This window comes from Herpailurus yagouaroundi, unplaced genomic scaffold (genome assembly GCF_014898765.1).
Source record: "Herpailurus yagouaroundi ecotype Mexico unplaced genomic scaffold, PumYag 100, whole genome shotgun sequence".
Classification (NCBI taxonomy): domain Eukaryota; kingdom Metazoa; phylum Chordata; class Mammalia; order Carnivora; family Felidae; genus Herpailurus; species Herpailurus yagouaroundi.
In genome coordinates this window covers 84,331,242-84,358,289 of record NW_024412391.1, presented here as the reverse complement: position 1 = coordinate 84,358,289, position 27,048 = coordinate 84,331,242, and the positions used below count along the sequence as shown (strand labels likewise).

General features: G+C 46.3%; 1 protein-coding gene and 1 long non-coding RNA gene across 2 annotated transcripts in view; one reads left to right on the top strand and one right to left on the bottom strand.

Annotated features, from left to right (window-relative positions):
- LOC121028901 (uncharacterized) overlaps positions 1-11,315 on the bottom strand; it is a 41,127-nt gene extending 29,812 nt beyond the window's left edge. Inside the window, exon 1 of the long non-coding RNA XR_005789489.1 lies at positions 11,122-11,315. This is a non-coding gene — a long non-coding RNA (uncharacterized LOC121028901). The remainder of the gene's footprint in view (positions 1-11,121) is intronic.
- Positions 11,316-11,360: 45 nt separating this feature from the next.
- The window catches only part of LAMB1 (laminin subunit beta 1), a 74,527-nt gene continuing 58,839 nt past the window's right edge, over positions 11,361-27,048 (top strand). Inside the window, exons 1-6 of the mRNA XM_040472945.1 lie at positions 11,361-11,700; positions 12,783-12,958; positions 15,247-15,382; positions 18,517-18,590; positions 26,381-26,569; positions 26,658-26,721. Coding sequence (XP_040328879.1) covers positions 11,664-11,700; positions 12,783-12,958; positions 15,247-15,382; positions 18,517-18,590; positions 26,381-26,569; positions 26,658-26,721 — 676 coding nt within the window. The 5' untranslated portion in view covers positions 11,361-11,663. The remainder of the gene's footprint in view (positions 11,701-12,782; positions 12,959-15,246; positions 15,383-18,516; positions 18,591-26,380; positions 26,570-26,657; positions 26,722-27,048) is intronic.

Below are 27,048 nucleotides of genomic sequence, written 5' to 3'. Positions count from 1 at the left end.
TCAGACACTCAACCTACTAAGCCACCCAGGCGTCCCTGGACCCTCTCTTTCAAGACCACTTGTTCTTTTAACTGGTCTTAGGCTCTATTAAACAGTCCATCAAATACAGTAGAACATTTTCTTAAAATTGACTACAATTTTTTATATAAATGGCCTTAGAAATTATTTCACTGAAAGTAACTCTGCTAGAAAGAAAACAAAATTAAAACTGGCTCACCAAATAGAAATATTTTATCATTTTTTTTAAGTTTATTTAGAGAGAGCACAAGCAGGGGAGGGGCAGAGAGGGAGAGACACAGAATCACAAGCAGGCTCTGTGCTCCCAGCACAGAGCCCAGCATGGGACTTAAACCCACAAACCATGAGATTATGACCTGAGCCGAAGCCAAGAGTTGGACGCTTAACCGACTGAGCCACCCAGGTACCCTGAAATACTTTATCCTTAATGTTAGTGAGCATATGCTCCTTTAGTTGGCTGTTCTTAAAAGACCTACTAGTCCCAGATGGGACTAGTAGGTCTTTTAAGAACAGCCAACTAAAGGAGCATATGGTTGTCCCCAAACATACTCAACAGAATTCTTTTCGGTCCTCAAACCTTCCATGTAGTTTTTAAAAATAGGGCAACAAGGTACCTTACAAATAATGAGGTAGGCCAGATTTTATGTAGTAAGTTGTATTATTTCTACAACTTATTACAATATGTGTGTATTCAACAAAATTCATTTGGTCCTGTAGAAAAACAAACCCAACTACTATAGTCAATCTATAGGACATGCAACCAATTTCCAGGACTCTGTAATAACCAAACTCCTACCTAGACTCTTAGCTCTGTAAAAGTGAATATTTAACCCAAGTTGTTGTTTTTTTCCTTGACTCCCAATGGAGCCTATTAAAAGCATCACTATACTGTGAACTTTCTAGAAAGGAACAGGAATGGAAGTTTCATGGAGACTGAAAAATCTAACAGCCAAACTAGTGTTTGAGGATTCCAGAGATTCGTACCATGGGAAGAAGCTCAAAGCTTGGAAAGGCTGTATAAACATCCCATATCTAAAGATAAACACTTGGGGATCTTTACGACACTGACGTTTAGCTTTGTGTTGGCCATACTGCATGAGGACTCACCTAGGAAAGCAAAATACTAATGGAGAAGGTCACGTATTGGAGATTAAAAGAACAATTGCTTTCATCTGGAAAGAAGTCTAAACTTTATTACAGACCAATATAAAAAAGTGAATGTATTTAGATAGGATATGTTTGAAGTGGCAATTTTTCCTTTTTAAGATCCCAGTTCTTTTCTTAGCTCTTCAGACCATACCATCATGCATTCTATACAGCAGATATACAGAGATGGGTATACTAAAATTCCTCCATAACAAATAACATTTTTCTGCTCCATCCACTTGGGAGGGCAGCTCTAACATACAACCTGAAGGATTTAAACATTTATAAACATGGGTCTTTGTCAGAAAAAAAAAAAAAAATCCACTCTCAACGGTGAACACAGTTTACCATATTTTGTTTGGAGCCTAACAGCAAAGGAGGCAGTTAAGAAGAATTTTAATCCTGGCTACTCTTAACATTGCAAACGCAAATTGACCATAAATGTTTCTACTCTACTCAGACTCAAGTTTGTATCAAATACCTGCATCTTTTAAGGGATAGCAGCAAGACTGATTTGTTTCTCTTCTGTTTTGACTGTGCAGAAGACAGACTTTTTTCTCAGGGATGTGAACATTGCAATACTTTGATCAAGGTTACAGAGTTTATTAAAGTGAACTTCACTTCTGCACATAAAAGGTCACTTTGGAGCAGGCGATCACAGGAAACTCTCCTAATTTTGAAATGATTTTTAGAACAAAGCCTTGACATGTTCATTACGGAGAAAACCCTAAAATAAGGGGAAACTATCATTTAAAATTTGGGGCTGTCTGTAAGCAATTCCTGTATGGTTTCCCTTTTTAATCCCTCAAGAAATATAATGTACATATATTACATTTATTTTTCATAATTGGAGCCTACTGTCTCCCAGTTATGCCCTAAAAATGGGACTCCATCTTTTTAGGGAAATGTCTAGTATTCCATTACAGGGGTCTAGCATAATTATCCTAAATGATCATCAATAGGGGGTTGGTCATTTCCAGTTTTTCTCTTATTTAAAAACAATAGTGTAAACCTCTTTATCTGCATGATTTGGCATATTTTCCCTGAGTCAAAGTTATATATAATTTAATATTTCAGATTGCCCTCCGGAAAGGCACGCGTTTGCCTTTCTAGCAATCAGTTCTGTTAGTGCCCTTATGAACCTCGTTACAGATGACACGGTGAGACCTGGGGACGTTGACTTACCATTCTGTCATCAGAAACGGTGAAAAGTATGGTGCTATATATACATAGTACTAATGTATATTGGGTATGACTCATTCTAGCTGAAGAATTACCTGTGAATTATTTCTCCCCGGAAAGCACACTGGGCGTAGATCCAGGCATTTATTGAATGAACACGTTCAACAAATACCTGATGAGCTCTGTGCTCAGTGCTGGGCAAATTCGGATGCTCTCCACGCACTCGCAGTTTAGCAAACACAGAAAATCTCCCACGCTAACAATCTGCTTGGTGGACATTCGTCGGATACCAGCGATGTGCTCTGTGCTGGTGCTAGGGATACAGTGCAGGAGATGAGGCCCCTGGCCTTGTGTGTGGCACAGCTGGTCCAGAACAATCTAGAAAGCTCTTTTCCAAGAGATATCTGTCCAAGTATTGCATCTGGGCAGTGGAAACTGAGAAGGTTCCACATGCAAAGTACCATCAGAGCTGGACTTTGAACATAAGTAGAAGCTGTCTTGGCAGAGAAGGCCGAGAAGGCATTCCAGGCAGAAGGAACTGGATGAGCCAAAAACCAGGGTTTAGCTTTTGCGAATGGTGAGTATATTCAGGCTACAGCTTGTTGGGGGGTGAGAGGCTGCTAGCTCAGAATGCAGAATTGGGAGTAATTACAAGGGGCCACGTTTCGAAGAGCCTGTATTGTGTGCTAAGGCACGTGACCTTTGTACCTGTTTTACAGATGAGGAAACCGAGGCATAGAAATGTGACTTACATGGTCCCAATTTGTTAAGAGCCATGTTGTCCCATTTAGTAAATTCATTGGTGACTAGAAAGCATGGATTTTAATTTCCTAGGTCTTTCTTTGAATTTGTATTTTCAGGTAAAAACCCAGACTTAGCCCAAATTTAGCATATGCTGTATTCAAAGTATAACAGACATTTATATCTAAAACAAACAAAAACCTGGGGTTACAATTTTTTGGTCTGATTATACCAGCTACAGACATTAGATTATCATTTAAAAAGTTAAAACGTTATTTAACCCCCATCCCAAACATAATGCCCGTACCTTCCCTGAAAGTACCCACCATCTTGCTATGCCTCTTCCTAGAACTTTCTAGAACTTTGCCTATTCATGTATGCATACATGTATATGTTTATAGAAATAGAACATTGTAGTGTTTGTTCTTCATCTTAGACTTTAACGCTTGTGATTCTTCTTGCTAATAATATACGTATTTAAGACAGCCTTGGCCTTCTCTAAATGTAGAACATATACCATTAGTACATAGCAGTGATTGGCACATAGAAACTACTCAAGAAATGTTAAAGAACGAGACAGAGGTTACTGCTAAGGCTTAAGGTACTAACCAGGTAGACAACTGGAGCTCCCAAAGTCGAAGGCCACCGACCAGCGATGGTCAGCACTTGGACGAAAAAGTCCTGAGTAGATGACTGAATTATCAGCCCCGTATTCCATGTTTTCCAGATAGGATCACGGAGAAACCATTTACTCAGAGGTTAATAGCAGCATCCCATTTAGCCATCTTGGAAAGGGCAAACACATCCTCCAACTTCTTTGTCTGGCAAACAGCCCGATACGTGAAATAGCACCTAATCCTGGAGTGAGGCCTAGTGCTGGCTTGTTTCTGATGGGATAAAAATGCAGCCACTCAGCTCTGGGTGGGCTGCCCTTCACAAGTCTGATTATCAGCCTTGGCAGCCTCAAGCGCGACGGCCTTGATGAAATAAATACTCTTTCCGGAAGATCGGGCTTATTCCAGAGGGACCGCAGTTGTAGAGTCAATTCTTCTAGAAGGCCAAGGGCATCGTGGTGGGGGATAATGAGGCAAGGCTGTGCTACACGACAGAGGTGATGGCTTCTGAACTAGCATTTCCATCACTTCTGACACGTCCTCAGATCAAAGGTTCCATCTTCTCAGGGAAAAGACCGGATTGGGAATCAGGATCCCCTCCGAGTACAAGCCATGGGTAGAGCATTTAACTTGCTAATTAAATCTAGTTTCCCAGATCACCCTAGGTAATAATTAATAACCTAGAACTATGCGATAGGGTTACAGCAAGAGAGTAGGTTAAACTATCCCTTCAAGCCTCTGGTACAAAGATACTGCCTAAACCTTATTGGTCTCAAAATAGAGGTTAAATAAATGCTTTTTCATTCCCTAAGCATTTCCTAAGTACCTACTGTATGCCAGGCATGTGACTGGGGACTCCTAGGGAAATGTGGTGAGGACTTTAGGGACTTACTGGGAACTGAACTGGACATTTCAAATGGAGAAAGACAGAATCTGGATTAAAAAAGAGTAAAGGAAGAGTTAAAAAATACAGAATGCCCTTTTCTCCTCCTCGGGCTATTGACCAAATTTCAGCATCCTTACAAAGCCAAGGGAAGTAACACCAACTGAAATACAATTTTCAAAAGAGTCTTTATAATTTTAGGGGGCACCTGGGTGGCTCAGTCCATTAAGCATCCGCCTTCGGCTCTGGTCATGATCTCTTGGTTCGTGAGTTCGAGCCCCGCGTTGGGCTCTGTGCTGACAGCTCAGAGCCTGGAGCCTGCTTCGGATTCTGTGTCTCCCTCTGTCTTTGCCCCTCTCCTGCTCAGGCTCTGTCTCTCTCCCCTGAAAATAAACATTAAAAAACAATACAGTTTTAGGCAGATTTCCATAAGAGGTGAACTGAGTTTAATTAAAAGTGTTTCTAAAATGCAACTATCAAACTCTCAGTGTTAGCTTCTACTCAATTGGATGTTTGTGATTTTCAAGCAAGCAACCGTTTTAAAACAAAAAGCAGGCCTCAAATTTTGGATGTCGATGTATTTTGTCCAAGCACATAGCTCATCTGAAAAATTTTTTTAAGTATTTATAGAGCAAATAGTTGTGATAATTTCTTAAACTTCAGTTATACAAATGTTTGTGAATGTAACTATCAAAGTTGACAAAAGCTGACCAGAGAAACAAAAACCTTTACTTTTAAAGGTCTTAAACTGTATTCTATGTGAACTGCAAGTAGTTGTGTTTTTCATTCTTTTTTTTTTAATTTATTTTTTTAACTTTTATTCAGTTTTGAGAGACTGAGAGAGACAGAGCGCAAACAGGGGGAGGGGCAGAGAGAGAGGGAGGCACAGAATCCGAAGCAGCCTCCAGGCTCTGAGCTGTCAGCTCAGAGCCCGATGCGGGGCTCGGACACACAAATGATGAGATCGTGACCTGAGCCGAAGTCGGACGTTTAACCAACTGAGCCACCCAGGCGTCCCTTGTGTTTTTCACATTCTTACTGCCCCTCCTTCTTACACAGGACACTCCTGAATGAAGGTAAAGAGATGATATGCTAGAAAAATGAAACTAGTTCATGACTAGCATTCAAGTCTAAATGTGTTTAATTGACTACATCGAGGTTAATCCTGCTATGAATCTAATTTGAAAAAAAAATTTAAGAGCTTTGCTAAGGCTCTTTAGCCTTACCTCAAACATTAATCTCTCTCCTACTCATTTTTAAAGTGCCAGGTTAGCAACCAGATGCTAAAATCCATAAACAAAGAATAAATAGTGAGCTGAAAATGTGTCCCACTTAGAGTGTTTCTACGGCATTCTTATTAAATATAGACAAAGAACTTTTAAAGACGTTTGGAATTCACAGGCATAGCTGGGTAGAAAGTGCCACCCTACCCCTGCTGGGATCTAAAGTGTCTTCTTGGCCCCCTTGCTGGAGGTGAAGTTCGACGGGTATGTAGCCTTGAGAGAGTCTGTAAAAAGCATGGATGTGACCTTCTTATACCTATTTTTAGTGACTACCTTAAAACATTCAAATATAGACTTGGGTACTCATTTGTGACCTTTCTTCTGAGCTCTTTAAGAATAGACAGATGGCTGTTTTTAAGATCGTATTGATAAGGGTCTGCTTGGATCGTGATAAAGTAGGTCATGTTGCAATTGAAAACAAAAACGTCCCAGATCTCAGGCTACAAACAACAAAGCTTCGTAAGTCTGATGCTACATGTCCAGAAAAATGTATTGGCTCGGGGAATGTCCGCTGGCTTTAGGCATAGCTGGATCAAGATATTCTAAGGTGGTACTTAAGGATCTTCCCTATTGCTTCCCCCAGTTCTGCTCTTCCCTGTGGTCAGCCCCAGTCTCCAGCTGCCACCAGCTCCATCCATATAACTTCAAGTCCAGGGAGAGAGTGCTTTTTCTTTCCCACAAAAATCCCAGAAGTCCCCTCACTGGAAAACTTGAGTTGTATACCCATCCCCGAACCAAACACTGGGAAGAAGAAGAGAGAGGGGTACTGATTAGCCTGGAGCCCATGGAGGGATTAGCCCCATCCAAATTCTGTTGGGCTGACAACGTCAAAGGGCTAGTCCCCCCCAAGAGAGTCTGGGGACTGTTCCCAGACAAAGGGATGTTAATACAAGCCCAAATAGCAGCTTCTATTGTATAGTCCGAGACTGAAAATGCTGTGACGCCCTGCCTGATTCAGGCCTTCCATATTCTAGAAGGTGATGGTATTCCTATGGGCTCCCTTAATGGTCATAAGGAAGGGTTATTCAGTTTTAATCACTCATCCAACAAGCAGATACTGAGTGACTCTGTGTACACCGAAAACTCTGCCCTTGGATGAGAATATGAATTTCAATAAAACACAGTGCCTGCCCTCAGAGAGCCCCTGAGGGCAAGGGCATTTGATGCAACATTACAAATTACTGTCCCGCATATTATGAGAGGTATTAGATGGAGAAAGTGCCACGTGACATTTGTTCTAAATTTTCCTGGTCATGGAACTTCTTGAGCTCATTTCTGATTCTCACAAAGTACCCTTCAATCTAATTTTCAAAACAGCCCAAATCTAGTATTTTTCATGAGAGCAGAGTTAGGTAGACAGCCAGGTTTTAGAACCTAAAGGTCAAAGGCCAGAATGTGACCTCCTTGTCGTTACGCTGTCAATCCAGGACTTAAAACGAGACCCATAAATGGCATTTTAAGCCTGTGACGGTAACCTTGAAAGCAGTTTTTGCTTTGTTTTTCCAAGCAAATAATCAAGGCCTCGGGGAGACAACTGTTGCACATTCTTTGAGACTGAACGGCCAACAATTTGCAGTCGCATCTGCTATTCAAGATGCTGCAGAACTTTCCAGTAAAAGACTGCCTTGTGCTGAAGCAGGTAGTGCTGGGGGGGGGGGGGGTACATGTGTGGAATGAATAAGAGGGTAGGGGTGGTGTCAGCAGGAGTAAAGCCTCAATGAGCTTTACTAGCAAGAGTGATTCATGCCTCCTACATTTGTAACATCAGAGAGGAAGAATTGGTTCATGAGCAAAATTTGGAAGTGTTCCTAAAATGAACTCCAGTCTGGTGATATTTCTTTTGCTACTTGACTAGAAACTCGTGTTGGGTAGAAAGTGGACGTTTAAGATTTAAAGAAGTTTTTAGAACCTAGAGTCCAGTCTTTATTTACTTCCACTCAAGAAACATTTATTGAGCACCTACAACGTGCCCATGTCCTATTAGGCAACGTTTGTGCATCAATCGGTGTTACGCAATATTTGGCCTGGACTCACTGTCTAGTGGAGATAAGGGCATAAACAAATAGTTACAGCGTTATGTCATTTACGCCAGAACAGGCTTTTACAAGGTGCTGGTGGACAGAGTTGGGGGGTGGAAAGGGGGTAGAGACGAAGTCTATTTAAGTGGATGCTTCAAAGATGCGTGGTAGTTCACTACACTGGTGAGCTCAAGGAGGGTCCATGGGACAGAGAGGCACAGTATAAAGCATGCCCTGTGTTGGGAACTTCAGGAAGCTCACATGGGCAGAGGGAAGCCATTGAAGGCTTTTGAACAAGGGAACGACATGATCAAAGGGGTGCCTCAGAAATCCCTCTGGTGATGTTAGGGAGGATTAGACCAGCGGAAAGGGAGAGTTTGGAATCAAAACGGCAGCCAGGGAGGCTCCTGCAGGGTTCAGACCAGACGCGAGGGCAGACTGAACTAAGGCAGGGTGATGAGGTTGGAGCAAAGGGAACGTGGTGGCTGGTTGCTGGTAAGATAGAAATGACAGGAGCTAGTGATAGGAAGAGGTAAGGAGATGGAAATGTCCAATATGAGTCCCAAGCTGGGCAGGATTTAAGGAGGATGTGCACAGTCTCTGAAGGGTCCCGGGCTAGGTTTACTGCTCTGTCACCATCTTGAAATCATTAATTTTTGAACAAAGGGTCCCCGTGCTCTTTTTCCTTTTTCACTGGGCCCTGCAAATCATATAGCCAGTCTTGTTCCCAGGCTCGTCTTGAGCTCAGAGGTGAATCATGGGGCCAATAACCGAAATTAGAAACAGAAGAACACATTTTGTTCTAGGAGGGATGGGTGGGGAGGTGACTTAGGTTTTGCAGCACACGTACTTCTGGGCCATCAAAGTAGAGCTTTCAATAGGCTGTTAGAAACTGGATGTAAATTCCAAACAAGGTAGAAGCTAGAGTTACAGATGTAGGGAGGACCAAGGTGAAGGTGGTGGAGAGGCTGGTCACCGATGAGAATGGTTATAGAAGGAAGAGAAGCTGGAGACAAAACCTTTGGGGGCACCCTATGTTTAAGGGAAAGAGAGAGGAAAGAGAAATGGGAGAGAGGGAGTCAGTCCTATGGGGAAATTTTGGAATGGTGTCCTGGAAGTCAAGGAAGAAAAGTCTCAAGAAGGCTGTGGTCGGGGCGCCTGGGTGGCTCAGTCAGTTAAGCGTCCGACTTCGGCTCAGGTCATGATCTCGCGGTTTGTGAGTTCGAGCCCCGCGTCAGGCTCTGTGCTGACAGCTCAGATTCTGTGTCTCCCTGTCTCTCGGCCCCTCCCCTGCTCATGCTCTGTCTCTCTCTGTCTCTCAATAATAAATGTTAAAAAATAAAAATAAAAAATAAAAGAAGGGCGTGGTCATGGGAGATAGACCACAGAGCGTTCCACTAGGGAAAACGGCCATTGCACTTGGCAGTTGGAGGGCCAGCAGTCATCACTGAGACCAGTGGCGGAGATGGGAGTTCTGTTATAATGGGATGAAGGAGAAACCGATTGGAAACACAAGTGCGAACTATCCTTTCAAGCACCTGGGCTAAGAAGTCAAACGGAATAAAGGAGTAGAGAGTATATAGCATAAAGAAGGGTTTTGGTTTTCTTAAGATGGGGAAATGGGGCAGGTTTGCATGTGAGAGCATTGTACTTAGCCGGTCAGAGGAGAACACTTGCTTCCAGGACAAAAGTACATTCCAGGACAGGGAATGGAGACAAATTCAGCAATGGAGTGGTCAGATGGTGAAGATGTGTTATATACACTAGCCCCTGCACATACGTGTTAAAAAAAAAAAAAAAACAAAAGAAAAAAAAAAAACCCAAACAAACCACTCAACAAATCTCTTAACTGTCTCAGTAATGTTTACTCCTGAGAATGAGGTGAGAGCCTCAGGGCTGTAGGTAACTCTTTGCAATCTATGAGAAGACACTGACCAGGGAAAATGATCACCACTGAGTGGCAGGGAGGTCTTGTGAAAGAGGCAGAAGTGAATGATGCTTGCAGTACGGACGGATAAAAAACTAATAAGCAACTTTGACCCAGGGTATTAAGAGCTCCACAAGGGGAAAAGCGTTTGCCTCTGAATGTTTTTTAATTAAGCTCTGAAGACCCTCCGTTGCAAAATTAAACCCTCACAACAGCACCCGCTTTCTCTTGTGTTTTCAGGGCTGCCCAGCCAGCACCAAGGACCCTGGACGTTAGCTGGAGGCAAAAAAAAATCTCCAGAGGCTGCAACAGGGCAAGTGCTGATTTAGTGAATAATTAATGCATCACCAAGACCTGAGGCTCCTGCCTTCCTCAGCAGAAAGGAGGTTTATAAACCCATAAAGCAGCTTTACTTTGTGGTCTAATGATTAAACTTTCCCTGGGTCCTGTTTCATTGCAGCTAAGTTAAAAGCTGACCAACTAAACCCTTCTCCCTGGGGTAATTAAAAGCAAGCAAAATCTCCTGCAGGGACTACCAACTAACTGTACTCCCCTTATTCAGGGCACTTTTGCGCAAACCCCAGCTTTGACTCCATCCATCCACTGCTAAGGCAGCAGAATTGGGCCAGTTCACTGGAAGGGCGGCAGTCCCGCCGCCTGCCTCTCTTCCCGCCCCCCTCCCCAGCCCCCAGGACGTGGGCGAGCTCTGTTTACCCCTTATTCAACCAGACAGGTCGCACACAAGGCCATTAGAAGCCCTCTCTCCCCATAGAGTCCCTCTCTGCAATTGCCCAGGTGGCGCTTTGTGGAGACCCTGAAGGGGGTCTCATTCGTGGTTGAATCAACCCTGTCACGGTGAGATGGGAAACACGCTTCACCAGCAATAGTGTCGTTGGAGAAACGACCTTAATTAGAGCCATCGTCTGGATTTAGGTAAGTAGATTTTTTAAAACAGAATTAAACGGGCAATTCGATGCCGTGGCCACCTGGGTGGCAGGTCCAGAATAAATGTGCGCGCAAAGGAAGCCTAGGGAATAGCAGTTTCGTCGCCTCGCGTGGTGACATTAGAGACGTCGCGTCCAGCCCAAGCTTCGCGATCCCGGATTCCCTTCTTTGTAAGGCAACAAACCTGACAGGTCGACCCTCTTTCTAAAGGGTTAACCCGCCTTTCCCGGGCGCTCGGGGCGGGAGTTTGTGGCCCCGGGTACCCTTTCGTGACTCACCCCTTGCAAATGTAAACGCCCGAGTGCGCGGTAGGTCCCGCCGGGGAGGGGGTGGGGGTGTCTCTCGCCGCGATCCCGACACCTACCTCCGCCACCAGCCCAGACGCCTCCCGCCCCCCCGCGCTCCGGCAGGCGATGCGCACCCCGGGGTGGCCCCGCCGGAGACCAGGAGAGCCTGGCGCCCGCGGCCACCGCAGGCGCGGCCTTAAAACAAAAGAGGCGCCCCGGGAGGGTGGGACCCGGACCTCACCCCCTCCCCCCGGCGGTGGCCGCCCGCCCCCTCAGCCCCTGCTCCGCGTGTGCGCATGAGCGGAGGCGCCTCCCCCGGTTCCTCCCAAGGCTAAACTTTCTAATTCCCTTCTTTGGGCTCGGGGCTGCGGGGAGAGCGCTCGCACCGCCCGGGCAGGAGGACATAGTGGCTGAGCGCTTTTTCCCCTCCGACCCCCCGCTTCCGTGGGAGCGGCAGGAAATGGAAGGGCCCCTCTCCTCTCTCTGAACAGTTGATCTCTCTTTTTGTGTTTCTTTCCTCCACCTCTCCAGAAGGGAAGACGGGGAAAGCGGGCAGGCGGCTCGGCGGGTGCGTTCTCCCCTCCTCCGCCGTGTCCCCTCGGCTGTGCAGGGACTGGCCATGGGGCTGCTCCAGGTGTTCGCTTTCAGTTTCTTAGGTAATTGCGCCGCGGCGGTGGGGAGAGGAGTGGGCTTGGGAAGAAACCCCACAAGCCGTTGGACCCGGCTTCGCGGGAGCCTGAGGGCGGGGGGGCGGGAGAGGGGCTGGGATGGGAATCGCGCCCCGGGATTAAACGCCAGCGCCCTCCGTGGCGGCTGAGGACTGCGCGCGAGGATCGCCGCGGACCCGCATCCCCGAGGCTGGGTGCCCAGAACTGGGGATCCGCGGCCCCTGCTCGGGCTTTGCACCTTTGGCGTGTTCACCGTGGGTCTCTCCACTGCGGGGGGCGGGGGGCAGGCTGCCTGGGATGGGTTGGGGGGCTCGCCTCGGGGGGCTCCCCTGGAGCCCTTTTCCCAGCCAAGTGCCGAAGCTGAGCACAGGCTTAGTCCTGGGAACTGACTGGGGCCATGTGGCTTCAATTAACCATCGCTGTTTGCCCCCGGATGGCGCCAGAAACAGCTGGGCCGGGTGCTTCCCTGGAATGACGAAGCGTTCGTTGAAGCCACTCCAAAGCCACAGGGACTGTTCACTCACCCCTTGCTCGGGAAAGCGGCGTCCCCTGCAAGTCCCACCACCTCGCCCCCAACCGAGCGCCCGGGACCCCCAAGCGTGCACGCACACACATCCGTGACCTCACACTCACAGATCTGGCACGCACACTCACGGTTTCACACTGAGGGTGCACAGGCTGCCGCACGCACGAGGTGCATACACTCACTCGCCTACTCGCGTGCACAGAGGCGGTTCGCCTGTCGCCTCCCCGCACACAGGTCCAGGCACAGGCACGTCAAGGTGGCTGGTCTGCACATCTACCTTTTGTGACCAGAGCTGCTTGCCCGGGACAGATGAGGGTCTCCCGGGAATGAGCTGGGCTGCTGGACAAATTTGACATCGTGTCTCTTTCCGAACCCTCTCCACGTCCTGGCCTCTCACGCACTCATCTTTCCATTGTGCCTCTATTCTGTGCATTCTGCTTTCTTCTGAACCTACTCTTCCCGCCCCTGCTTGTTCGTTTCGCTTGGGCTCGCCCCTGGCTTGTGCCCTCCTCCCCACCTCCCCTGTCGCCTGCCCTTTCCACAGCCCTGTGCGGAGCCCAAGTGCGCGCTCAAGAACCCGAATTCAGCTACGGCTGCGCGGAGGGCAGCTGCTACCCCGCCACTGGCGACCTTCTCATCGGCCGAGCACAAAAGCTCTCGGTGACCTCGACGTGCGGGCTGCACAAGCCTGAGCCCTACTGTATTGTCAGCCACCTCCAGGTGAGGGCAGAGATCCCAGCCCTAGGCTTTGCGCGCGCGCGCCTCCTCCAGTCCAGACCAGAGGGGCCGGGCGCTGGGGACTCCACATCCTGCCAGCTATCCAGATAGGAAGCGCGGCCAGTCGGGGAGTCCCGGGATTAGATGGGTTGCTCGCCCTTTTTTGCTCCATCTCCGTTTGCACAGTTGCATCCGCCATACATTTCCTGCCGCCTCCACCGCCCGCATAGTCCCTATGGAAAGTCAGGACCGCCGGGACCTGGCCCCTGCCCGGGATCCTGACCCCAGGCCTCCAGAAGTCTCCACTGTTGTTTTGTGATCTGTCCTCCTTGGAAATGTGCATAAGAGATAGTCCATCATCTCTTTCTTAGACTGAGTAGCGATCATGGGTTTTTCCTAAGTCTTGCGCTTGCGGGAGGGGTATTGTAGCACTGACAGATGTCTTGTGAGGTCACTCTAGCCACTGAACCTAATATTTTCTGGTGTGGTGCTGTTCCCATCTATCCTCCAGTAGGTACTTTTTCAAATGCCCTGGTTGCCATGGCACCCTGGTAGAGGAGGACCAAAATGAAATTTCAGGGTGTCCTTTCTAAAAGTAGGCCTAGATCTTAGATTTCAAAAGTCCTATTTTTAAAAAGTCCAAACTAATTTTAAAAGAAGACAAAGCATAAGCTACCTAGAATCAGAAGCCTTTTCCTTGATTTTTTTTTTTTTTTTTAAGTATGCGGATATTTCTGGCCTCGAAAGCAAGCCAAAGGCGGGCTAGTCTCACATGCAGGGCAAGGGCCAGAGGCAATTGCTATAATTTTGGCCCATCCGCCTACCTGTACACCTGCCCTTTGGGAAAAGGATGATGTCCTACGGTTTGCACCACAGATGCCTTAAAATGGAGTCACTTTTCCAAAGCAGAAAGGGAGCCCATTCTGTAGACCTGATAAATTAAACCAGAGGAATGTGGTCAAGTGGATTCCGCTCATTTGCTTCCAGGTTTATACAGAGATGTCTAGACTGTTTCCTCCTGATTAGAAGAGTGGCTATAATTAACCTTTTTTTTTTTTAAGTTCTGGTAATTGTTCTCCAGTATTAGTTTTCTTGACTACAAGTTAATGAAGGCTGTTGATGTTACTTTTTCTAATATTAGCATGTAAATTTTACCTAAAATATTATGTTAACATTCACCTCAGAGGCGAGGACATCCTGTAAATGAGTCACCAGATTCTGAGACCGGCTTTGACCAGAATGAGAATTGAACTGTTTGTCTTACAGGCCAGCCAGAGCTAAACTCTCTGGTTTACGTGATTAGCCGTGAAAGCGTGGCGTGCTCTCTGTAGATACCAGAGCCGAGAGAAAGGGCCTGGGTGTGCACTTTTCTCAAGCCTTTAATGGGTCTGAAAACTGAGGCAGGAATCTTAAGTATTTTGTCCAGTATTTGGTCCCATTGCATTCCTGACTTCTGTTCCCTCTCTTTGTCTTAGTACATCTCACTAGTCCCTAAATCCTTTGGGGAGGAAGGTGATAACTAATAGCTAACTAAATACAAACATAAGAGTCCAGTCCGTGGGTATTGTCCTCCTCACAGTATCACCCCTGCTTAAATGTTGTTCGTGAGGTGTATGTGGACCTCTGTGGGTGCCCGTCTTAGTGCATGTTGGCCTTGTGTGAGTTGGTCTGTTTATAGTGGGTTCACCCTGGCAGGTACCCACTTCCCCAATATCCTGAGTAGTTTGTAGATGTTCCCTACAAGCTGCCACCCTTGATTCACTGCTGGGGCAGCGCAGAGGCTCGGAAAACTGGTTCTGTATTTCCCAAAGCTTCTTAAATACATTCGCCTAACACTTGGCCTCTGCATTATGTTGGTTTTAGAAAATCAGGCTGCGTGAGTTGGTTTTTTTTTTTTCCTTTCATTTTTCAGTTTGCTTTAAAGCATGTCAGCAAAAATTTTCTAATACCTCTTCCACATCTCACTTTAAGTGTAAGCTTCTCTAGCTATTATTCATTGAGATGAAGGCTTAGGCCTAGAAATTTCATTTTGATTCAAGTACTAGCTTGTGGAAACAATGCCTTCTTTTACTTTTGACCTTGAATTTACAAGAGTGGAGGAAGTTTTCAGGAGTAATTCATACTCCATGAGTTAAAAAGTGGAAGGCATATTATATGGCATGTAAGTAATTTGGACACATTCATTGTTCTTGAAGCAAGCAGGTTTGATTTTTGTATTGTGGGCTCGATTTTTGGTGTGTGTGTGTGTGTGTGATTGCTTCCTACACTCATGAAACTAACTTTGCTTTCAGGAGGACAAAAAATGCTTCATATGCAATTCACAAGATCCTTATCATGAGACCCTCAATCCTGACAGTCATCTCATTGAAAATGTGGTCACTACGTTTGCTCCAAACCGCCTTAAGATTTGGTGGCAATCCGAAAATGGTATGTGGTTGGTGTGGGAAGTTCTGTAGAGTGAGATTGGTCACCTGGAAGGGGCTCGCAGGCTCCTGGGTATTTGTAATCTCGATTGATTTCTCTGCCCTGTAATTACGGTCTTTGGCAGGTTTACTGCCTGAAGCACTAACTTCTCATGGTAAAATCTGATCCTCCTTCCTAAAGCATGCACTTTCTATAAGAAAGCAGTCTTTCATGCTGGACCAAAGGGATATTTCCTGGTCCTTACCCTGAGGGGAGCCTTTACGGGGCAGGGGGCAGGGTGTATCGGGAGGATGGGGCCGGGGTGGGGGGAGACCCTGCGCTATTTCAGGCCCTTAATCTTCCCCAAAATAGAGCATCTTTCTTTGGGATCAACCCCAAAAGAAAGGGCAGAATCAGCCCCTACTTCTACCAACACCTTCCTTCCATCTCGAGAAAATTCAGTAATAGTACTGTGAAGCAGCACTTAGTCTAAATTTTCAATGACTCTGTCAACATGGATATGCCCAACTCAATCCCTTTAGTGAGTATGGAAATTCAGCCCTTTTTCCTTCCTTTGCCTTTTGGGTTTGGGTTTAGTAAATTCATTAAACTTGATGTTACTTCACCGGGAAACTAAGCCCAAATTAGTTTTGCATTTGTTTCAAACTTGAAGACTGAACTTTAGGAAATAAAGGTAGAGTTCTTGTGTCTCTTAATTAACAGTGGACCATTAGATCTTTCAACAGAGTATGAGAATTTTGGCTGTCAAAGAAGTGAACCTAGGGATGGTCATAGAAAGCATCGACTGTGCTAGATCTTTTTATTATATGCCCTACGCCTGGGACATTTTCAGATGTTTGCCATCATTTAGCATTCTGTAAAGAGGAACTCCCTTAATACACTTCTTTGTCATTAATTATGAAGTTACACATGCTTTCTAGAAAACTGTTGGTTTCTAGGGAGGATTGATTATTGGTCAGCCACGGGACTGTATAGGTTACCAGACTGAGACAGGCTGGTCCTTAGAAAGCATGTAGATTAGAGCCTTATCAATTCTTTTAGGAGGTTATCTTGGTTCAGTGTGAAAGAGAAGGTTCTATAAATCTGTACCTAAGTCACAGAGGACTTCTGAAATAGCATAGGGCTTATTCCAAACAGGGAGCGGGAGCGTGTCCTACCTGCCCACATTCTTCCAGTGAAATGAAAAGACAATTAGAAGGATGCCTCTAAAAAAATTAAAAGTTAAAAAAAGGATGCCTCAACATTAGTATCAAGTTGATAGACAGTAAAGTTGTTCATCATGTGCCGTCATTCTAGAGAAGGGTTTTTCTTGGTTATGTCAGGACGTCATCAATTTCTGCAACTTTGAATTTGTTGGACGAGAGAGTCCCAAATGTCAGAAGGAAGGGACCTTCAAGTAGAGGGGCTTGTGTTGTCTGTCACAAGAGATCAGATGATGTTGGGCTGGAGTCTGGTCTTCCGAAAGTCAGACTGATGAGTACTGTCCCCTCCGTGTTGTCTGATAACTCACCGTTGGGGATGTTCTTTATGGATGTGAGTTTATCCATTTTCTGTGGGTTTTGTCCAGTGTCCTGGTGGCATTAAATTATCGGTGCTCAGGCATAGAAACAGGGTTGGCGTGTACAGCTACTTTTCACTTACCCTTCCTAACGATCTATTTCTAGGTCGGACAGAAGTCAAATACTCTGTAGAAGAATGATCTGGTTTCTTTGTGGATTTTTCTTCCCATATTGAAACACACATGCGCGGGCGCTTGCGTGCGCGCGCGCACACACACACACACATACAAACTTTACTGCTTTTATCAGGTTATAAATCTAAAGTGGAATGTGCTTTTAGTGTACCCATTGTAGCATATTTTCTTACATTGCAGAAATGGTACTGGTCCTGTTGGTACTTTATGTTATCTTTTGTTATCTCTTCATTTTGAACAAATCTCGCAGGTTTTTAAAAGCCTGGGAGAGAAGAGCTGCGTAGTTGCTTAGCTAACATTTCACTCAGAAATGTCCAGAGTAGGTTTATAAGACGGTTCCTTTTAATAAGTTAGATAAGGTTAGTTAGTATGATTATAATGTTTTTCTTTAACATTCCAACTAACTCATATCCGTTTCAGTGACCACCCCCCCACCCCCCACAATTGCCTTGGCGGTTTTCCAGTGGGAGAGTTTATTTCAAAAGTCCTACTGATTTCCTGAAACTACACCAGCCTGTGACATGATTCATTCTGACACATTCCTGTCTTCCTGCAGTTAAGACTTCTTAGGCTCTAGAAGGTGGACCCCCAAAGTGCTCTCAAGCACAGGAAAGGGGAAAATGCTCTCCTTTAGCAAACAGGTGGGCTTGAGGGCCCAAGATGAGAGAGGGGGTCCTTTCTATCTCTGGAATTCCAGTGGTCTTTTCTGTGTGGCGGGACTGACCGACCCTCAGGGGACTCAGGGGACAGCGCAAAGGCTCATTTGTTTGTTCAGGCTTTCCCCTGAAAGGGAAGACGCTAGTATTTGTTCTGGGCCAGTTTATTTATTTGGCCGATTCTTTGTCTCTGGCATTGTTTTTTTCGGTTGTGGCGATGCATCCAAAGGCTTCCCCATCAGGGATAACGTCTTTCTAAATGGGAGTGTAAGTAACAGACGGTAGGCTCTGATTTTCTTTGCTGCTGCATAAAAAAAGGAATATTTGTGTCCCCCCCCCCCCACCCCACCCCACCCCCGCCAGGAGGATTAAGTCCCCTGCTTTGGGCTGCAAACTGAACCCCTGCTGTGCACAGGAAGCGGACCCCTTCCTTCCCCCCTTGGAGAGTCCCTTGGCTTAGATTTGGGAAGACGTTTTACTTTGTCCTAAGCAGAAGCTGTCTTTCTTGACAGCAACTCCAGGCTTCCCGCCAGGTGTCTTGTTCCGGTGAGCAGAGTCCATATGTGGAGCTCCAGAATGAGTTGAGGAAAACTGAAGGTTCATTCTGGCCCGGGCCTCCCCGCCTAAGCCAAGACCAAGGGGTCTTGTCTTCAGCCTCACTGTCAGAGCGCCGAGAGGGGTTCTGTGCGGGGCATAAAGAGAATTCAAGAAAAATACTCCCAACCGTTCACAGATGTTCCTGTTTTCCTTACTATTTCCTTTTTGAATTTTGAAAAAATCTCCTATAGGCGTGGAAAACGTAACTATCCAACTGGATCTGGAAGCAGAGTTCCATTTTACTCATCTCATAATGACTTTCAAGGTAAGGAATTCATAACTTTCTCGCAAATGACACGTTGAGAGCGCTGTGCAATTCCCTTTTCGGTATGGATGTCTGTTGTGAGTTGGCCTCAGTGGGAACTTAAATATTATTGTTGCCGTAAATTGGGATAATTGATCAGCTTTTTAAAGATGGACGTGAATAACCATGTTTAACAAATACTCCATCTTCGTGGCAAGAAGGAGAGAGAGAGCCACTATTCTAAGGTAATTCAACTGTAAACTTTTAATTAGATCTCGTTTTATTTCCCCACGGAGAGAGGCAGCTTTGACTCTCTCCCAAACCACAATAAAACATCTGGAGAGTAAATCCCTGATCCCTTGTGTTGATGTTTTAATGCTGAGCTTGGTAACTGAAAAGGAAGTGTATTATCTTTAGTTTTCAAGGTTTTGCGAAAGTTGTGGGAACGGTTTTACAGTTCCTTAAGAAATGTGTATGCCTTCTTAAATGTGCATTTTTCGCATCCTTTTTCTTTTAGAGATGTAAAATGACTCCAGGGCTAGGGAATTTCTCTGTACAAAGTCCCTTTGTTTCTTCATAAGCAGCTGCCTGGAAATGACCGGCTTCACATGGCTTAAAGTACATGTTGATGCACATAAAACCCATAATTTACTTATGGCTTCTCAGATTAAAATCACTTTTGAGTGGGCTTGGGTTGGAGTTGGGGGCCTTATCTGTCCCCCGTCAGGTTAGGAAAAGGTGCCAGGGAAAGATTTAGCATGTGGGCAGGTAGCCACAAAAGTCCCACCGTGTCCTCCACCAAAGCCTGGGAGGCCAAGAGCTCAGGTGGGCGTGGAAGTCCAAATATGACAGGAAGGATGTAGACTGCTGGTTCCCAGGCCTGAGCCCCTCTCCTCGGTCCCCCGCCCAGAAGTGCTGTTGCTGTTGGGGAGGAAGGTTTATACTGTGACATCGGATATGGGCGGAGAGGTTGGGGGGGCTTTCCCTAGGCACCACGACACTATGCCCCCTCCTGTCATTGACCATGCCCTCTGCTTGGTAGTTAGAAGCAAAACTCAACCACGCATGAGGATGTTGCCTTCATGTTATGTGACACCTAAAAATACACAAAACTATCATTATTCATGTTGATGGTCCTAGCTTTTCCTTTGGAAAGGGCGTCTGTTCACATACGTGGGAAGTTCTGAGTTTGCTTACATCCAAGTCCTTTGGGTACATACTCTGCCATTACTCATCCAACTGAGTACAGTGGGCCATCGATGAAATTCTGCATCGATGAAATGCTGAAGATAAAACAGGAGGCAGGGGGACTGAACTCAGACGAGAAGAATAGGTACAGGTTGTCAGACTGTAGTTAGTGAGAGAGAATTCAACCTCTGGGCTTTAGATCCTGTGCGAAAAGCAACATCTATGGGGTTGGACAGACTTGGAGATAAATCCCCATCCTGCCCCTTATTGGCACATGTGGCCAGAACTTTGGCTTCCTCTTCGGAAGGGAGAGTGCGAAGAATAAGAACACCTGCATTCGAGGGCCGTGTGACCTTGCCCTCTGCTCTGGAATAGGCATAATCTTGCCACCTGGCACATAATGGGAATATGATCGCTTTTCTCTCTGCTGATGCTTGGCAGGTAGTGATTGCTCTACAAATATTTACTGAATGAATACATGCATAAAGAAATTCAGCCGTCTTCTGTTTGTAAGAAACTGCCCCGGGGGGCGAATGACACTTGCAGATAACTTACATCACGAATGTGCTAAGAGCTCTAGCAGAAGTTCAGACGATTGCGATGGGCGATTGCGATGGGCGGTAGGAGCACCGAGGACGGGGAGAGTAATCTTAGCCTGGGATAAAGCAGAAAGCTTCATCAGGAGCGGTCTGGGACTGTGTGTGACCTGGGCCAGGAAGGGTGAGCAGGATCTCAGTGGGAGGAGGTGGAAGAAAAGCCGTTCTTGGCAGAGGAAACCGTCTGAGAGCAAAGCTCTGGTGGTGGACAGTTCAGGCAGAGTTTGTTCAGCGTAGATTAGCCTTGAGCTCAGGGCAGTGAGGGGGAAAGGGAAGTAAGGTTACATACAATCAGAAAGTCCCCAGCTCCTGGCTGAGGGGTGTTAATTATATAGGAAACAGGGAGCCACTGGCAAGGAAATGAGACTGGATTTCAGGAAGATGGCCAAGGCGAAATACAGAGGAGGACGTGGGACAGTGAGAACCGACGGTGCGTGGGGAGGCCCTTGTTGAGGTCTGTGCTAATGGGGGGCTCACCTGAGAGGGTGCTGGTGTTAACGCAGAGCCGGGCCTGATTCTCAAGTAGGAGGGAACCACCCCAGCAACCCAGGCATCCTGGAAGTATTACCATAAAAGCTTTTGCAAATCACGTATATGCCCTTGCTGCCAGCTCTGTTACCTGCCACTGATAATGCCTTTGAGAATCATTGCCCACTTTCCATGGGAGGCGTCAGTTGGACCCTCTGGGATCAAAGGTTCAGCCACAGGGGCGCCTGGGTGGCTCAGTGGGTTAAGCGTCCAACTTTGGCTGGTTAAGCGTCATGATCTCACGGCTCACGAGTTGGAGCCCTGCGTCGGGCTCTGTGCGGACAGTTCGGAGCCTGGAGCCTGCTTCAGATTCTGTGTCTCCCTCTCTGTCCATCCCCTGCTTGCACTCTGCCTCCCTCTCCCTCTCTCAAAAATAAATAAACATTAAAAATTAAAAAAAAAAAAAAGGTTCAGCCCCGAATCGGGGGAAGATGAGAAGCAGAGCAGTGGAAGGGAGAGCAGGAAACGGGTGAATCCAAGATCACTTGGATGTCCAAGCTGAGCAGGCGGGAGGGTGGTGATAGAGTGACAGTGGCGAGACGGGGGTGGGGGGGGTGGGAGTTGTGAAGAACACCACCTGTGGAGTGGCCGTGGAGATGGCTGCTTGCTAAGTGGACTGGGTTTTCATGGGCTAGTGAAGCTCATGTAGCGTATACACAGTTTGCTTTTGTTTTTTTTTTTTTTTCAACGTTTATTTATTTTTGGGACAGAGAGAGACAGAGCATGAACAGGGGAGGGGCAGAGAGAGAGGGAGACACAGAATCGGAAACAGGCTCCAGGCTCTGAGCCATCAGCCCAGAGCCTGACGCGGGGCTCGAACTCCCGGACCGCGAGATCGTGACCTGGCTGAAGTCGGACGCTTAACCGACTGCGCCACCCAGGCGCCCCTACACGGTTTGCTTTTGTAGACAGCCAGATGTTTCCAGAATCATAGCGCTTCTGCTTAGTAGACGTTCAGAGGTGGCAGGGCGCCTGGGTGCCTCAGTTGGTTGAGCGCCTGACTTTGGCTCAGGTCATGATCTCGCGGTTAGTGAGTTCGAGCCCCGGGTCGGGCTCACTGCTGTCAGCACAAAGCCTGTTTGGGATCCTCTGTCTTCTCTCTCTCTGCCTCTACCCCGCTCGCACTCTCTCTCTCTCTCTCTCTCTCTCAAAAATAAATAACATTAAAAAAAAATTAAAGGGGCGCCTGGGTGGCTCAGTCAGTTAAGCGTCGGACTTCAGCTCAGGTCACGATCTCCCAGTTCGTGAGTTCAAGCCCCGTGTCGGGCTCTGGGCTGACAGCTCAGAGCCTGGAGCCTGCTTCGGATTCTGTGTCTTCCCTTCTCGCTGCACCTCCCCTGCTCAAGCTCTGTCTCCTTCTCTCTCTCTTTCTCTCTCAAAAATAAATAAACATTAAAAAAATTATAAAAAATTAAAATAAACAAACATTAAAAAAATCAGAGGTGGCCATGCACCAGTATAAGTCCTGAGCACATTGGAGACTCAGGGAGGAGTGGGAAGGGCCTCCATTCTCTACATAGAAGTGTTGTCCTGGTTTCCAACAGCTCTGGAAATCCACAGGAAATTGGATAATTCTTCAGTGACCCTTTGGGACTCAGGAGTTTCCAGAAGGGAGGGAGAGAAAGCACAGCCAGAAATGCCTGTAAGGCTTTTCCTCTCTGCTCCCTTGTGACACAGAGACATTAGGCTAGTCTGTCCCCAGATGTCACCACCCAGGAGGCAGGTCTCATGGTGAATTTGTCTTGGCTGACTTAGTGATTGGGGTTTTTTTTCCCCCCCTTACTTTCAAATTCTTCATCTCATGCTCTGGAGTTTAATAAAGTATCCTTTTCTTCTATTCCTGAATAAGTAAAAAAGTAAAAATTCAAGCACCAAGCAGTGAGTAAGTCAAAGAGTCTGTCAAAATGTGACCTTTCATTTTCTTAACCTTTGTCTCCTCTTTGTTTTTTTAACGTTTATTTATTTTCGAAGGAGAGAGAGAGAGAGAGAGCATGAGCTAGGGAGGGGCAGAGACAGAGGGAGACACAGAATCCAAAGCAGGCTCCAGGCTCGGAGCTGTCAGCACAGAGCCCGACACGGGGCTCAAACTCACGAACCGGGAGACCATGACCTGAGCTGAAGTCGGACGCTTATCCAGCTGAGCCACGCAGGCGCCCCATCCTTGTCTCCTTTTATCAGTGAAGAAGACCATCAGGATTATTAAGGAAGGCAAAGTATGTCTGGGGATATACGAGTTTCACCAGTAGTGATCACCCCGATTTCTCTCCAACATTGGTTTTTTTTTTTTGTTTTTTTTTTTAAATTTTTTTTTTTTCAACGCTTATTTATTTTTGGGATAGAGAGAGACAGAGCATGAACGGGGGAGGGGCAGAGAGAGAGGGAGACACAGAATCGGAAACAGGCTCCAGGCTCTGAGCCATCAGCCCAGAGCCTGACGCGGGGCTCGAACTCACGGACCGCGAGATCGTGACCTGGCTGAAGTCGGACGCTTAACCGACTGCGCCACCCAGGCGCCCCTCCAACATTGGTTTTAACTCGGAGGTGAGCGTGTGTCCGGGATGGGTTTGTTCAGCCGGCTCACCTGGCCTGTTCTCCCTCCGCCACAATGTGCCGTCCATCTCCCAGGTGCACGTACCCCCTTCTGTGGCATCGAGGCCTGTGCCCAATGGTAGTGCTCATTCTGCTTCGTCTCTTATTTCCAGCTCACCCCCTCCACCACACCCTCCGAAATCTCTGTCCTGCCTGTTTCCAGGATTCTTGTCTTTTTACTCTTTCCTCTCTGACTTCCATTTGTCAGCCTGCTATTATGCTATGAGCCAGTGAGGCAGAAAGATGGGTTTGGGCCAAGTTCAACGTGGACTGGGATCTAAGCTCTGCCTTTAGGTAGCAGGTCAGTTAAGGTGTCTGAGCCTCTTTCCTCATCTGTAGGAAAAGTGTGTCGTGAGGGTATATTCGTCTCCGAGGGTGGCCATAACAAAGCACCACAGACTCGGTGGCTTAAACAACAGAAATGTATTATCTCATGGCGCTGGAGGCTTGATGTCTAAGACTGAACTGTGGGCAGAGTGGGTTTCTCCTGTGGCCTCAGTCTTTCCTTGGTGTGTAGATGGCTGTCTTTATCTTCACATAGTCTTGTCTTGTACATTTCCATCTCCTAATTCCTTCTCCGTAGAAGGACACCAGTCACATGGGCTTTGGGTGGACTCTAAGCCCTCATTTTAATTTTTTTTTAATATTTTTTTTTTACATTTATTCATTTTTGAGAGACAGAGCACAAGCGGGGGCGGGGCAGAGAGAGAGGGAGACACAGAATGAGAAGCAGGCTCCAGGCTCTGAGCTGTCCGCACAGAGTCCAATGCGGGGCTTGAACTCACGGACCGCAAGATCATGACCTGAGCCGAAGTCGGACGGCTAACCGACTGAGCCACCCAGGTACCCCTCATTTTACTTTAATTAATCCTTCAGAGAGCCTGTCTCCAAATACAATCACATTCTGAGATCTTGGGGGTTAGGTCTTCAACATAAGAAGTTGGGGGGACACCGTTCGGCCCATAACAGAAGGTTATGACATGATGGAATTAAAGCTCCAGGCACCACTCTCCTTCTTTGTCTAGTCCTGTGTGGATGCATTTTCTGGAGCAATGATTCCAGCTCCTTCATCTTGCCCTTTGCTCTCTGGGAGGACATTCTACCCTCTATATTTGGAGGTGTCAAGTGTTTTATGCCAACAGTGATTTCCAGATCCACGGTTCAAGCTCCATTCACGCAGCTGGGTGCCAGACCACTGTTTCCAGTTGTCTGTCCAGTGGGTGTCCCCTCACATGTAGCTAGTCCAAAACCAAATGGCTTCTTTCTCTTCTGTGGCTTTGCTCTTAACCACAGTTGCCCCCGCTGCTCAAACTCAAGCACCCGTGGTTCTTTCCTCTCCGTCCCTTTCCACTGAAACCAAATTGATCGCCAAGTGGAATTCGATATATTTGGCTAAATTCACTAAGTTTTCAGAACGGTTGATTGCATCCTTTCCATCCATCCATACTGTAATGCTTGAGTTAAGACCTTCGTCTTTTTTTTCCGCTTCTCAGTTGGTTTCCTCGTCTCTTGTTTTTTGTTTTGTTTTGTTTTTTTGTCTTTCCATGTCTGATAGCTGTGGCACGGGGTTATTTTTCTGACATGTAGTCTGATCATTTCATTCTGTCCACTTAAGTCTTCTGGTGTCCCCTTTCATGGTGTAAAAATAAAGGAAACCCCTTAGCGTGGTGAGCAAATTCCTTACTTCCCTGCCCTAGTCAACCTCTTCTGTCACGTGTAGCCACCTTCACTCCCTGCGTGGAAAACACCTACCCTTTTAGGATCCAGTCTGATGCCGTCTTCTCTCTGAAGCATTCCCTGGCTTGTGTGTGTGTGTGTGTGTGTAGGTGGTAAAATGTACATAACACAAAATTTGCCATTTTAACCATTTTTAAGTATCCAATTCAGTAGCATTAGGTGTATATGTTGCACAGTGTTGTGCAACCACTTCCACTATCTGTTTCCAGAACATTTTCATCACCCCAGATACAAACTCTACCCTACTCTACTCTACTCTATTAAGCAATAAATTCCCTTTGGCCCCCCCCCCCCCCCCCCCCCCGCCATAACCTTTAACTTACTTGTTGTCTCTATGTGCTTTCCTATTAAAGACGTTTCCTTGTAAGTGGAATCCTGTACTGTCTTTCCTCTTGTCTGGCTTCTTTCACTTAGTGTAATGTCTTTAGGGTTTATCCATGACGTAGGAAGGACTAGAATTCCTTTTTTACGGCTGAGTAATATCCTTTCGTATGTGTATACCGTGTTTGGTTTATCCATTCATCTTTGATAGATACTTGGGTTGTTTCTGCCTTTTGGCCATTGTGAATTGTGCTGCTACGAACATTCGTGCACAAGCACCCATCTGAGTCCCTGTTTTCAGTTCTTGGGGTAATGGAATAGCCAGGAGTGGAATTACAGGATTCCCCAGCTTCTTGAGTTAGTCATTCCTTCCTCTCGTTTTCCCTGAGCACACTGCATGAGGCTCTACTCTGGTGTTTCGTGTTGTAAATGATTTATACCTATATCTACGCTCCATTGGGCCGTCTACAGCATATGGACCGCCGCGCGGTAGTGAGCAGGTGTCTGTGTGCAACTGCTGAACTAGTCAATCCAATTATGGGTGGTGACTGACTAGACCAAAGCTTGTTTACTGTAGGGTCCTGGTTATAATCCACTCCTAAAGAGAAACAGTTTACTAATCTCTCTCAGGGTGGGAGAAAGTGCAACATTTCAAGGCTAGACGCTTTCCTACAGGAGGAGTCTCCATGGAACAGCCTGAAGTATTTGAAATCCAGCCACAGTCTGAAATACCAACCCCATGCAGTCAGGGTTTGTGGTGCACAGTGGAGTGATACCTTTGTCTGAGATTTTTTGAGAAATGCAGATCACCAATGCAAAACATCAAATGAGCCTTTTCTGCCCTGCCTTTAGACATTCCGTCCAGCCGCGATGCTGATAGAACGATCGTCTGACTTCGGGAAAACCTGGGGTGTGTACAGATACTTTGCCTATGACTGTGAGGGCTCATTTCCAGGCATTTCAACTGGCCCCATGAAAAAAGTGGATGATATAATCTGTGATTCCCGCTATTCTGACATTGAACCCTCGACGGAAGGAGAGGTCTGTTTGCTGTTTTTGTTTTACATTCTATTTACAAATCCTTTTTGATCGTTGCAAAAATACCCATTACTCTTCTATCTATTTTTAGGTGATATTTCGTGCTTTAGATCCCGCGTTCAGAATAGAAGATCCTTATAGTCCGAGGATACAGAGTAAGCTTGTTTTCACATAACAGCTTTGATGGAACACCGCAATCACGGATGAACTCTTACCCAGAGCATTGCTGCACAGAATCTAAATATCCAGTGCTAAATCCACCGTCTTTATTTCTTTTTTTTTCTTCGCAGTACCCAATCAAAGGTTCTTGAAATTGGCAGGAATCAAAAAAGTTTATGTCCTAAGTACTCAACCAATTATGCTGGTCATAATACCTTATTTTATTGCTCAGTATAATATATATTATATATATATATACACACACACTATATTATATACTATACTATATATTATATATATGTACTCTCTATATATTACATATA